The sequence below is a fragment of the Thunnus albacares genome, chromosome 8 (genome assembly GCF_914725855.1).
Source record: "Thunnus albacares chromosome 8, fThuAlb1.1, whole genome shotgun sequence".
In the NCBI taxonomy this organism is placed as follows: Eukaryota; Metazoa; Chordata; class Actinopteri; order Scombriformes; family Scombridae; genus Thunnus; species Thunnus albacares.
Genome location: NC_058113.1, coordinates 1,853,172 through 1,867,561, shown reverse-complemented (window position 1 = coordinate 1,867,561; position 14,390 = coordinate 1,853,172). Strand labels below are relative to the sequence as shown.

Genomic DNA, 14,390 nt, shown 5'->3' with positions numbered 1-14,390 from the left:
AGAAATGCTTTTTTTTTTTCTTCACTTCCCTCTTTTCAGTGTTTTTGGGAAGCTAGGCTAACCAGGTCCTGACTCCAGCTCTTAGATAGAAAGCAAATGAGTGCATTTTCCAGAACTTTGAGCCATTACTTAGGTTTTTAATAAGTGAAATGAGCCAGAACAGTGCACATCAAAATCACACAAGTGGATGAAATCTCTGTTTAGGATTGGGCAATATGACAACATATATTATAACTTGAAACTATAGAGATTTAACATCCAACGTGTTGCTACTCTGTTTCTACCTATGTAGCCATATCAGGCCATTGTGGGAAATGTATTTCACTGTAGCCTAAAATAGACATTCTCCTCAAGATATATATTGCAATATAGATACACTATCTATCACAATATGATGGATATCTTAAGTATATTACATAAATTACATATGTGGAGTTAGATTTTGTCCATATCGCCCGCCCCCAGCTCCATCCAAACCCACCACAGATCAAAGAGTATCAATCATTTTCAAAGGATATTTTTTTTTATAATACCATCAAAGTACATCGTCTATCTTTCGATTCAGAGGAAGATGAAATCTAAAAGCCCAGTTACCTTGATGAGAGTAAATAAAGATCATATTTCCCAAATCTCATCATGTCAATGGGCCTCATTTACTAATTTGTGCAAAAAATTGTTAATTAATTTGCTCACAAAATAAGTGTGCACACAAAATTATCATCATGACACATCTGCACTGGCCAATTTTGTGTTCTTACCACTGTGCGTATGTTAGTGAATCAGAATCATTCTAAATTGACAGCAATCAGCATACTGCCACGCCCCCATTTCTCTATATAAGGAAATACATTTGCCAAGAAGTGTATCGTGGAGAAAGTGATGAAGTTGTTGTAAGAGAGAAACATGGCCCCTAAAGCAAAAAAGCAAAAGAATTTTACAACTGAAGAAACTGAAACAATAGTGTCCGAGGTGGAAGGCAGAAAAACCTTGTCCACAGCCAGCTGGCTCTCCTGGACGCTGTGAAGGACATAGTGTCAGGCATAAAAGACATTAAGGAAACTCTGAAACAATTACTGGATGCCCTCATTAATAAATAAGTGCATGTTTTGAAGTGTTGTGTGTTTCTTTTGCTTCAGAAAAATGTAGATACTCTCCAGATGCCGTATGGTGGCCTACATAGTAGTTGCATTAGTGGCTTCAATTTCAGAAAATGTTCAAGTGTTCAACATGGAAAAGCCAGTTGTTAACAGTGTTATTCAGTTTGCCATTTTAAAATGTGGCAATTTAATTTATCATCATTAGAGACGCTGCATTAAGTCATGGCGAGCCTGAACTGCAGCCCTGCTGGGAGGTCACATATTCGGTTGTCTGCCTGCAGTCTAGTTGCAGCTCTGTTCCAGGTGGTAGAGGAATGCCATGAGCCATTGCAATGTTATGAAGGACACAGCATGCCAGAATGATACTACACACCTTCTAAGGGGTATAAAGGCCCCCAGCTGTGCCCAAACATATCCAACTGCCCTTGAGCAGCCCTACGGTGTGCGTGTGGGCATGGTGGAACCTGAACCTGAGAAGGTATCGGGTGAGAGCGGTGTGTCCCATGACTTAGATGGCATTCCACGGAATTGCATAGCTGCAGCAAAACTTGTCTTGGCAGTCAGAAACAGCTGATAAGCTATTCATCACCAAATATGTTATATCGGTCTCTGAAGATGTGCTTTCTCCTGAATGCATGGGCTGCAAGGCTAGATATGCCATCTAAACACTTGCTTGGAGGTAAATTGGAATCTTTTATATATCCTGCATGCCTTTTAATAGGCTACCAATTAAACAGTTAGCTACCAATTAACATTGGCTATGGACCAATGTGGACATCCTCATATACTCCATTGTAAGCTAGGACTGGGACGCTCAGTTGAATATTTTAATTATGACAATAATTGATGAGGATGAAAGGGCGTCAACTTTGCGTTTTTTTAAAACCTTTGACCAAAGCATTAGTAAATTAATGGTTTTAAATATTGTTGTGTATTAATGCCTTTTTTAATGAATGAAGTTTTAATATGCTATGCATTTAGTTAAAAGGTGTGTGTTTACATTTTTTAAGACATCTGAGCCTTCATCATTTGTGCGTAGGCATGATCTGAGGCAATTTGTTTGCAGAGTATGAACAAATTCAGGTAAGAAAATATCGATGAATCCTGTACGGTCTAAGCACAGATTTGTTCGTATGCACTGTTTGTGAATGAGGCTCGATATATTTGACCAGCACAGGTTTATGATTTACTGCAAATATGAAATGTGTCCATGGCTCACATCTAAGACAGCAGAACTTGTCCAAGAACACTCATCTTTTTGTACTGTCTCCACATCCATCTGTCTCCCACACATCTGCAGCCAATGGAGTGAATTCTTATTGGCTTATTTTAGTTGGAAAACATAAAGTCAGCTCACAGTAAACATGTGCCAGTGTTACAAACTGTCTTTCAGAGAAAGAAGCAAATATAGAAAGTTGCCAAAAATGTATATTCATATATCAGTTCACATCTATGGCTTTTTGTGTTTTTTTTCTTGCTTGCTTTCTGGTCATGAGATCTGACCAGGCGACAGACAACAAACACTGTAATTCTTACAAACTCCTGAATTTGTGAGCAAGTTTTATAATTACAGTTGAAGCCACTATGTGGAGAATTTTTATGTGATTACATAATCTTGAAAAACCTCTGATGGCATCAATTTATTCTTAGATCCTACAGTAATTGAACTACTTTACATACTGTTGGGGAGTTTTATCAGTAAAAATGTAGCAGATTTTATGAACAGATAATAGTAGACAATACTAAAATATTGGACTTCAGTAAATTAACTTGGTCACTTTAGTTTTACTGTCAAATGTTACTCAAGCAGAAAGAAATAATGCATTTTGTTGGGGACTATTTTCAGTGGTGGATGACTTTTGATATTCTAGTGAGTGTTTCTGGCAGCAGGACGGTGTGTTGTGGGATTGAATCAAAATAAACTACATTGTGTGTTCATGGTAATGAAGAAACATGTCACCCAGTGCAACAGTGTGACTCATTGATGTGTTTTTAATAGTTTTTGGACAACAATGGAGCTCTATGGAACAGAGGAATACGATATATCAGGCTTTATCAGGAAGCATGCATAATATCACCAGACTTATTCTTTGTATCCTACTAAATGAAGAAAGCGTGTAGAGCGAGCAGGTGAGCTTCTGTCAGATGTTCAAAGGTGCAAAGTGGGGAGAAGAGCTTAGGTTGTTTTATATTATATTCTAGCTCTAAAAGTAGAACACATATTTAGGAAGTTACCAGTGGTTTACCACAGCAGACTGATTAGGATTTTTGAATAATTCACCAATACATTTTACCCCTACACCAAGTCTTCATATCGACAGGGGCATTGGCAATGTTTCTTTAATTGTTGATTGAGTATGATTGTCAGTCTATACAAAACCCAGCACTTGCAACACCTTACAGATAACCATGTATTGTACCAACACCTCCCACTAACCTTAAAGACCTGGCTGCGAGGCGTCTTGTTGCCGTTGTAGCCCATGTCGTTGCCGTTGTTGGGTGATGAAGGCCCCAGACGGAACACATGGCAGAAAATACGAACGATTCTCAGCAGGCTCTTCATCTGAGCCTCATAACTGCTGGACAGGCTGAGGAGAGGAAGAGGTAAGATGAAGAACTGTCAAACACATTTTAGAACAAATCAGTAGATTTGTGATGGAACGCAGTTCCACTACATGACACAAAACACTTCCACAGACAAGACAAGTGAGGCAATACAGAAATGTTTGCTGTTTATGAGAACTAATCGTTTCCATGTTTTATGTGTCTGTGGTCTCTGAAACTCATCTACTATAACTCTTCACAAGAAAATGAATGAATCTATTCCTCACTGCAATATTTAAGACTGATAAAGAGTAAATGAACACAAATCAAATACAGCTCTGATATGACTGAAGTTGATTGGTAAACTGTCAAATAAGGCTGAACTCCAAACCACAGAGATTCAGTTAGGAGCCACAAAAAGTATTGATAGCTGAACCCAAAGAGTTTTAAAAACAGAGTTTTCTCTCTGCTTACGAACATATGTGTGTGTTGGGACCATCAAAACATGGCTTTGCTTTAAGGAGGGGTGGCTGTCACAAGTTGGCTATTGTCTGTTTTTCCTTTAATTAGTTAATCCTCTGTATATGCAACTAATATTAAAAAATGAAACATATATGTGAATATGAATATGCACAATTATACCTGAGCAGCTTGTGTCCATTGGTGGTTGCAACTTCAGCAAGACTGGTCAAAATCCTCTGATAATGACTGTCACTCTGCTGAGAGACATGCTCCAAAACCTGCCTGAGCTACACACACACACACACACACACAAGTCAACAGAAGTGTACACACAAGGGTTAATGAATGAATGTAGAAAAACTGCTCATACCATATTCTCTTTGATATCATCATTCTGTGTCATCTGGATGAGGGTCTGGAAGAGCCTGCCGTGGTGCTGGATGAGGATCTCACAGGTCTCCCCGTATCCTCCCTGAACATACACACAGCAGGGACAGAAACCACAGAAGCTCAGCATGAACTATATGCGTATATGACTTGCACAACAGAGGAAACAGGGCGATGTGCATGAAAGGTGAAAAGGTGGTGAAATGTTCACCTGCACACAGAGATCCAGAGGAGTGATTCCATTCTTGTCAGCAAGGTATTTGGCACCTCGAGAGAGCAGAATCTGTGCGGTGTCTCTTTGGCCGTGGCTGCAAAATAAGTTGTAACATGTTTGAGTATTGGGACTTGGATATGCAAATGATTTTATCCAAAGTGACATACATCTGAGAGCTGATATAACACAAGCAGGGATCCAGTCAGGAGAGAACAACACAAGTAAGTGCCATAAAGCGAAGTTTGAGTCCGAGAGGGACGTAGATGCCAACAGGTGGTGCACAGAGGCAATATATTAAGTGCATAGAAGCAGATTTTTTTGTCTGTTTTTTTTTTTTTGATGAACCTTCAGTCCATCAAGTGCAGATGTGTTCACAAAAGAACCGCATCTTTAGTCTTTTCTTAAAGATTGAAAGCGACTCTGCAGATCGAACAGAGTTTGGTAACTCGTTCCACCGCCGGGGAACTACAGAGGAGAAGAGTCTAGCTAGCAACTTAGGGCCCTGTTGTGTTGGTGGTACTAGGCACCTTTCATTGGCAGAGCGGGAGGGAGCGTAGACCTGAATGAGGGAGGTCAGGTAGGCGGGAGCTGTTTTAGTTGCTATTCTGTGGGCGAGTGTCAGTGTTTTGAATTTGATGTGGGCAGCAACTGGGAGCCAGTGGGGGGGATATGAACAGTGGAGTGACATGTGCTGTTTTGGGCTGGCTGAAGACCAGATGTGCCTCCATGTTCTGGATAATCTGCAGAGGTTTTAATGTACATGCAGGGAGGTCTGCCATTAAGGAGTTGCAGTAGTTAATGCGTGATATTACGAGAGCCTGTACCAGGAGTTGTGCTGCATGCTCAGACAGGTAGGGTCTGATCTTCCTACTGTTGCACAGGGTAAATCAACACGACTGAGTGATTGAGGCCACATGAACCTTAAATGTTAGTTGGCCATCGATCATGACACCGAAGTTTTGGGCAGGTGGTGTTCTTTCATCCATGCCGATATATCGGCAAGGCATGACGAGATACAAGCCAAGACTGTGTGGTCCTGGGCAGGGTCAAGTGTAGTTTGTTGAGCAGTTTTTTTAGTACTCTGACATGTAAGTTAATAACTGGAAAGCCTACTTTTCATAAAATACAGACAGACATCCATCCATGCATCTTTACTCTTGAACTGTAAGAGGAAGTGTAAAGAGGTGAGGTGGGATCATTATGAATCACCAACATTACAATGACATAACTGATGACATCACCTGCAGGCAAAGTAAAGAGGTGTGGCTCCAGAGACGTTTGGCCGGTTGATGTCAGCTCCACTGTCCAGAAGACACAGCACCGTCTGACCGGATAAAACACGCACTTCTGTCACATACTGGGAAATATTTGACTGACATACTGGACAATAGGGGGAGGGTTATGAGCAATAATGCCAATGATTCTATGAATGCTATGGTATAGAGGATTTGTTTTGCCTTTACTGAGCTGAAATAATAGATGCATGATATCAGTAGCTTACTGGGTGGTGTATGGACAACCCACACAGCTCCTTATTCTGAACCAAACTCCACCTCTGTGTGCTACAGAGACCCTGGAAGGTCATGAGAGGAATTTATTTCTGGACTATTTTTGCATTCTGTTGCAATACTTTTGTATTACCTCACAGTCTCAGGTTCCTTCGCAATTACTTTTGCAATCTATTGCAATAATTTTGTTTGCCCTCTGCCCATATTACCAGAGGAGTTGTGAGCACAGCACAAGTTGGTGCACACTCTGCTGTGGCTGGCTAATGTGCTAATGCTAAAGCTAGGGTCACATTGGGTAACTCAACCACAAGTCTGCATCAATTTGGGGCTGTGACACTTACAGTATGTATTTAACGGGTGTAACACCAGGGAATTGGCATGGTTGTGCTGGCTGAGCTATTCCTGAATACCTGTGGTATATGCTAGTGACACATCTATCATATTGGATAGACATGGCAGGTGTGTCTGGCTTTTCAACACTATCTTGGGCCAATTATTCTTGGCCAATTTTATTATCGTAGGTGCTGTAAAGTGCAGCCAGCCAATCACAATCACAGCTACAGCTGTAGCCATAGCCAAGTGGTGTTCAAACACAGCCAGACATAACCAGCCACAGCAACGTGTACACCTACTCACACTGTGGTCACAGCCAGTTAATGTCAGAGTCCAGCTGGAAATATGGATCAAATGGAATGCCAAAAGTAGTAGTGGTAGTTCCAAAATAAATTTCCCACAGTGATCTTACAGAGGCTTTGTGGCATGTTGAAAACTGTTCCCACTGCTGGTAAAGCTTCCTATTTAAAGGCCTAAAAGCCCAACAAGTAACCCTAACAATGCTACTACTAACACCCAACTGGACTGAAGTAGCCTAAACCAAACAGCTGATGGCACCATTGACCACCAGCTGTGGACAAGTTTTGAGTCCTATGTGCTCACTAGCTGGGCTAAAAATAACTATCCATGTTTTATTCTTTTCTAAGAGATATTTTGAAATTGGCTCACAGTTTTGTGTCCATTCTGACAGGCTACATGTAAAGCTGTTTGCCCCATGGCATCCTCCACATCCACATTGGACACATGCTGGACCAGATCATGGAGGAGCTCCGTCCGCCCGTTCACTGCCAGCCAGTGGATCTACAGCACAGTAGCAGAGGGGCAGTCACTACCCTGACAACAAGAGGTCATAAACCAGCAGTCAAATAGATCACATTACAATCATTTGATCAGCAGAGATGATTACAATGATTTGAAGGCATTCAGTGCAACATGAGCCAGAGGATTACAGTCCACTCACAGCAGTCAGTCCCTCATTGTTGCAGATGTTGACATCAGCGTTATATTCCAATAGTTTGCCCATACACTTCTTCTGTCTGGAGGGAAGAGTGGATGAAGTGTTTAGTATTTCCATGAATAGAAATCTCACAATCCCACACAGTCTGTTTCATGCCATTTCACACCTTAAACTGTCATGAAGGTTCATTTACTACATGCAAATAACATCTTAATGTCCAACTAGAAATACCACCTTGTGGTTGTATGCCTCCACCGACCAGTCAAGTTCCAGTTTACATCCATGTCTGTCTGTCTGTCTATTTGTAGTGAAGACTGAAGGAATTTAATAAAAGATATTATTTTCCTTGTATATGTTGACATGTTTGGCCAATAAAGCTGATTCTGATAGAACACAAAGTTGTACCCATGACAATAAATAATGCTTCAGATATAGATGTTGCTGCAAAGAAGCTACAAATTCTAAAACATGGATGTTTCACACACATCTTCAACCTGGCAGCACAGAAGATCTGTACAATCACCACAGTTTCAAGGTGGGAACCAAGATTAGTGTCACAGATTCAGTATCTGGCCAAATGTGAAATATGGTCACAATTTCTCCTTCTGTTCCTGACTTATGGCGTTGAATAATGGCCAGAAAAGTGTTTCTGCCTTTGACCTTTTAGATATAAAATGTCATCACTTCATAATGTTATCCTATTAGACATTTGTGTGAAACTATGTCATAATTAGCATATGAATTCTTGAGTCATGGGCAAAAAATTGTTTTGTGAGGTCACAGTGATCTTGACCTTTGACGAGTAAATTCTAATCAATTCATCCTTGAGTCCAAGTGGACATTTGTGCCAAATTTGAAGAAATTCCCTCAAGGCGTTCCTGAGATATTGCCTTCACGAGAATGGACAGACAGGCAGACAGACAACCTGAAAACATAATGCCTCCAGCCACAGCTGTCGCTGGAGCATAACCTGGCATGTTAAGGAGACATTAGAGTAATGGAACCATATAGTTATATTTCACCTAATATGAACAGTTTGATAAGCTACATTTGTTTCCAGATGTTGGTCACAGTCTGTGACATAGTCTGTTTCACTCTTAAGTTGGTTCAGAGTCTGCTCAGTTCACATGAACGAATGTTTTGCTTTATTATATAACTTATTCATCTACAGGCCTTAGTTCCGTTCAGGTTCAGGATTTATTTTGACATGAGGTGGCACATGTTAGTCTGTGTTAGAGAACACATACAGTTCAGACAGTAAATATTTGGACAGTTACATATTTTTTGTTCTTCATGTGTATCTGTCCAATTACATTTGAACCCCTAAACTTTGGGCACTATGTGTTAAAAGGGCTATATCCCCCACACTGTTATTTCTATAGTGATGTAAACCTATCCAAATGAAAGTGGAGACTTAGCATTTTAATGTAGTATCTGTTATTTTATTTCTTTACATTTTTTAAATGTAAAGAATAACAGAGCCTGAAGAACAAAGCAAAATGTGTGTGTCTGTCTGGACTGTATGAGTGCATGATTGGAAGCTGGAGCTATGAGGACTGTAATCTCCCACAAAGCTGGTGGATTGTCTAACAGAAATGAAATCTCACTGGCAACATTACTAAAGGAGAGTTAAAGTGGTTTTCCAGAGATTTATTATCACATTAAATAAGGCCTGGGGATTCGCAAGAGACACATTAAAAGACGAATGGTCAAAATCAAAGCAGCATAGGCTGAGATATCTTCAATTTTAACTCCAAAAACCCTGGGTCCTACCCCTCCCATGAAGCAATGTGTCTTTCATTGTGCGCCTGCCCATTTCTTTCAAACTAGACATTTAACTTTGGTTAAAAAAATTCTCATCTCCTCGCCCAAACCAACACACCGTAAATTCTCAAATGGGGGCCTTTATTTATCTCCACTGCAGAGAAAACCAGGGCTTTAATTCTAACTGGCCTCTATTATAAAAGGCTTTTATTCCCATTTCCCCTGTTCCCCTCTTAATGCAAACTCAGCACTTCATCCATGTTTACCTGTTGTCTTGATAAATTCAGTATAATGTCCATTTCCATAGCACTAATTTCAGCAGTACAACATGTCATACTCACCACTCTGCTGCTCTCACTCTCTCTTTTTAATAGAAAAACTGTTTTCATTCAATAATTAGTTCCAGTCACTAGTATTTCCAGTTGTTTAGTTATCCCCAATGAAACATTTCCTGCATAGATACAGTATTTCACACAAAAAGTCTTCCAGTGGTCCAACAAGTATAATCTCTCCCTTTCCAGCTCGGCTGTTGGGAAACCTGCAGGAAGTGTTGAGCTTCGTTGATGGTATCTTACTATAATTTAAAAGTAAAATAAAGTAAAAGAGATTGAAAAAATTTGTGTATACAAACAGTGTTTCTGTTCACAATTTTTCAAGCCTGTCTTAAACCAACAGTCAGGAGCCCAAATGAGCACTGGCACATGTTTTTCTTGCTGTAATCATTCCTCCTGTTCATACTGACCATTAGAAGATCCCTTCATAATGCACTTACAATGGAAGTATGGAGGACAAAATCCACAGCCCTCCTTCTGTGCATAAATGTATTTAAAAGTTTATCTGAAGCTAATATGAAGCTTCAGTATCCAAATGAGTCAAATCAAGTAGATATCTTTCAACGTTACAGTCTTTAGTGCCAAAGTTCCTCTTTTTGTTACTATACTTCCACCACAACTGACTCTGTTGTTGTACTGAGAATTAGTGTTGTGGAAATACACATCATATGTAGTAGTAGTAGTAGTAGTAGTAGTAGTAGTAGTAGTAGTAGTAGTAGTAGTAGTAGTAGTAGTAGTACAGGTGATTCCACCTCTCCACTACATTACCCAGTATTTAACAGCAACTAACTTATTGGCTCATATAGTGTAGCGTAGTGTGTAGTGTGTACCCGTTCCTAGCAGCGAGGTGCAGTGGGGTGCAGCCTGAGATGTCCTGGTAGTTTGGGTTGGCTCCTCTCTTCAGCAGCAGAACCAGACACTCCACTGACCCACAGCTATGCAGAGATAATAGAGATGTCAGTGTCAGAGCAGACTGTCTGCATATACACAAAATCACCTTTACTCAGTATGTGGCAGGTTAGTGTTTGGAATAGTAAAGAAATAGCATTTTAATTCATCAACACCACGCTGTTACTCTACAATACTTTATTTATACATACATTTAAAAGGGAAAGTGCACAGTTCAAACATAAATGTCACCATTTGATGCACCATACCAGATTATAGCATCATGTACACATTGGCAGTTCCATACTGAGATGGGCTGGACTGAAGATATAATCATACAGTGTGTGATATTGAAGGATTCTTATCATTTGTCTTGTGATCCGGTCGCTTCCCCTTGGTCTCATTATTTGAAATATTTTTGATATTTAGGACTGGAATCAGGACCATGATATTGTGTGTGTGTGTGAACCAGGGAGACTTAAAAGAAAAAAGTCACCAAAAAAAGGCAAGCAAACAGTGAAAATAATGTAGTGTGCCATGAGAGGGAGACAAAGACGTATACTAAAATCAGGGTCACATGTTCTGTGTCATTGTTCAGTTTAGTGATTGATGTCCAAGTATTGAGTGCTCATAGAGTAACTATACCACAAAAAGGTTTTTTTTTTTTAATTTCTCGTTAAATATGGAATAAAACATACTTGTCCATTAAACCTTATGTGCTGGCAGAAGTTTCCACCTTAAAATCTGGCTCATTGAGCCGCCAATGATTGAACCAATGAATGAACCAATGAATGAAAAGCTGATGTTTGTGTGTTTAACAGTGTGCTAGTACATCATCATAGATTACCAGTACTCACATATTAATCTTTGTTACATGTATTTTCTGCCTAACTACACCCTGTTCCAACCTATCTCTCTGGTGTATTTCTTGTGCTGCTGTAATGCTGTTTTCAATTCAGTATTTTTAATTTGGAGTGGCGTTTGTCCCTTTGCCCTCTGTTTTTAAAAAAAATCCTTTTCAACCCCCAGCCCCCATTATTCCCCACGTCACACGCTATGTAGCCATGATGTCATGTCTCATAGAGATGTCTGCCTGCACAGACACCCCACTTCTGCATTTTTTTTTAAAAATATGCTGGAAGGCAGGATCCTGGCAGAAATTGGAGGTGAAATTGTGAATGTCTTACTTGGCAGCAATGTGTAGCAAACTTCTCTTCACACGTCCAAAGGCGTAGTTAACATCAAATTTGGAGTTGAGCAGCAACTCTGACACTGACCTTTGGGGAGCAGGATGGCACAAATGAATCATTTCCTCAGGAGACAAGCACACAAATTCACTAAACTTCTGCATGTGCAGAAGAAACTGAGAAGACGAGATACGACTCATGACTGCTAGCAAAAACAAATAAACATTCCACAACACGTGCATTAACGGTGTGCCAACATTCATACACTATTCATGTTATAAAGTCTGGTTTGATGCTAACCTGTGCTGGTCAGCCATGACCATCGGCATAAGTGTGTACACTGCAGTCTCATTGTCTGTGGAGGGAAGAAAGAGAAGAAGAATACAACATTATATGTTATAACAGCAGCAGTTCACTTATCAGGCTAAATTTCACACTTACAAATAGACATATGCTTTACTACAGGATAAGACAGTCAACAATGGTTAATATGATCAATTATGTGCTGTGAAATAATAATGAATTTGAATAACAATCAATATTAATAATAAACAACTTTTGTCACATTTTACTATGTGTACTGATGACTGTCCTATGGGCTAAAGCCTTTACAAACAGAGCCATTATTAATGTTATCAGTAACACCTGTGATTTTTATTCTATGACAAGTCAAAATATCTGCTGCATTTAAAAGTAGATGTGAAGCTTATATGAGGCTTCATCAGTCTGAGTTAGTCATATCAAGTGGATATCTGACACATTTACAGTCTTTTTAGCATCAAATTCCCTCTTTGTGTTTCCTCGGACAGTGTTTCCCTGTTGAGCTGTGGTGGAAGTATAGTAACAAAAAGAGGAACTTTGGCACTAAAAAGACTGTAACGTTGAAAGATATCTACTTGATTTGACTCATTTGGATGCTGAAGCTTCATATTAGCTTCAGATTAACTTTTAAATACATTTTTGCACAGAAGGAGGACTGTGGATTGTGTCCTCCATCACTTCCATCATAAATGCATTATGAAGGGATCTTGTAATGGTCAGTATGAACAGGAGGAATGATTACAGCAAGAAAAAACATGTTCCAGTGCTCATTTGGGCTCCTGACTGTTGGTTTAAGAATGACTGAGGTGACAGAGACTGGGGGTGTAGAAAGTCAGGTTGTGCTTGTGTACAGCAACAACAGGAGGTGAGAAGCAAATAAATGTGTTTCGAGTTCTACTTCCTCATTGCTCCTGCTGTTAATATGAAAATCCATTGTCTCTTAATGTTTATACACTGACAAAAGCCTTATTGAATACTGTACACAGTGGTATCTATATTGGTAATTCATATTCATATCAAACGTATGGGATGACACTGTTTTTATATTCACATCACCTGTTAATAACCAAAGCCTTATGTAAGATGCTATAGAAAGCCAACATGGGTTTGACTATAATGATCTAATAAATATTTAATCCATCTAAGAGGCACATTTGTTCCTTTTATCAACACAGTAACACACCATTCAAAAGACAAACTACAAAAGGTAAAAGGTAAACATTGTATAGTATGTTTCTACTATCTGAGGCACAGTCCAGTTTAAAGAATTCCACCAGCAAAATTATTTCTAAACTGTATATAAATGGAGTCCCAGTTCTGCTGTCAAGTTAGACTAAATAACAGAACCTCACTGCCTTACAGTGAGTGTGTCCATGCTGGCACTCTGCATACACACACACAGGGCTGTACAGGCCGAGGTAGCGTGCTATGATACTTCACTATGACTATATTAGCACGTGAACAGTGAACACCATTATTCACACTGGATGCTCGCACTGTTTTACATAAAGCCTTTATCATCCCGTGTCGTTACCTTCCGGGAGTTCCACGGTCCTGGCCCGGCGGAGGGAGCGAGTCAGCCGGCTGAGCTGTACGTTGAGCTGCTCCATCGCCCGTTCCATCATAGGTGAACGGTCGACCGAGAGGAACCGAGGGAACAAAGCGTCGCCCGTCGGCTTTATTTGTTCCCAATGAGGATGTGTTGTTCCTGGGCGTCGTCCATGTGCGCTGACAGAGGGAGAGCCGTGTCTCTGACACTGATTTTCCCTGCCTCTCTGATACACCAACAACGTTACTGCCCTGCCTCGAATACTTCCTGTTTTGATGACGTTGAAACGCTATGTGTTGTGGGTAGTGTAGTTTTTAAGACTTCTGGACTTAAAGGATTTTTTTTTTTTATCTAAAAATTTTTGTATGTTATTGCCCATCAGACTCCAGTCACACTTTTCCTGCCTCCCAGGCAGCTACTGGATTCCTTCCCACCTTATAAGAGAAACCTGAAACTTGATTCAGGCAGCTACTGGACAGTGAACATCATGCTGCTTCTGTTTCATACTTTGAATAAATTATACATGGTGGTTAATGGTTTTAATACAGAATCAATTGACTGTGTCTACTATTTGTTCATTTCTGTCCATCTACTTACGGAAATTGTTGTGCTAATTGACTAGATCACTACAATCTAGTCAATTTATTCATAGAACATGTTGTAAAACAACAAATGATGAACAAAATATCCGTACAGATACTGGCCACTGGTCATTAGGGTCAGGGGCTGTGCCCCACCTCCTATCACCAGAAAGAACTGTGTAAACAAATGACGTTATTATCAATTTTCAAACTTTTATCTGCTATAATTTATTCAACGAATGTAGCATCTTCATAAATTGCATTA

General features: G+C 39.9%; 1 protein-coding gene across 1 annotated transcript in view; it reads right to left on the bottom strand.

Annotated features, from left to right (window-relative positions):
* The window catches only part of hace1 (HECT domain and ankyrin repeat containing E3 ubiquitin protein ligase 1), a 37,776-nt gene extending 23,951 nt beyond the window's left edge, over nt 1-13,825 (bottom strand). The window contains exons 1-11 of the mRNA XM_044359637.1: nt 13,530-13,825; nt 11,975-12,029; nt 11,675-11,764; nt 10,430-10,534; nt 7,507-7,582; nt 7,215-7,346; nt 5,946-6,028; nt 4,702-4,798; nt 4,474-4,575; nt 4,284-4,390; nt 3,535-3,685 (exon numbers count right to left, since the gene is read on the bottom strand). Of these exons, the coding sequence (XP_044215572.1) occupies nt 3,535-3,685; nt 4,284-4,390; nt 4,474-4,575; nt 4,702-4,798; nt 5,946-6,028; nt 7,215-7,346; nt 7,507-7,582; nt 10,430-10,534; nt 11,675-11,764; nt 11,975-12,029; nt 13,530-13,620 (1,089 nt within the window). The 5' untranslated portion in view covers nt 13,621-13,825. The remainder of the gene's footprint in view (nt 1-3,534; nt 3,686-4,283; nt 4,391-4,473; nt 4,576-4,701; nt 4,799-5,945; nt 6,029-7,214; nt 7,347-7,506; nt 7,583-10,429; nt 10,535-11,674; nt 11,765-11,974; nt 12,030-13,529) is intronic.
* Between the last annotated feature and the right edge of the window lie 565 nt (nt 13,826-14,390).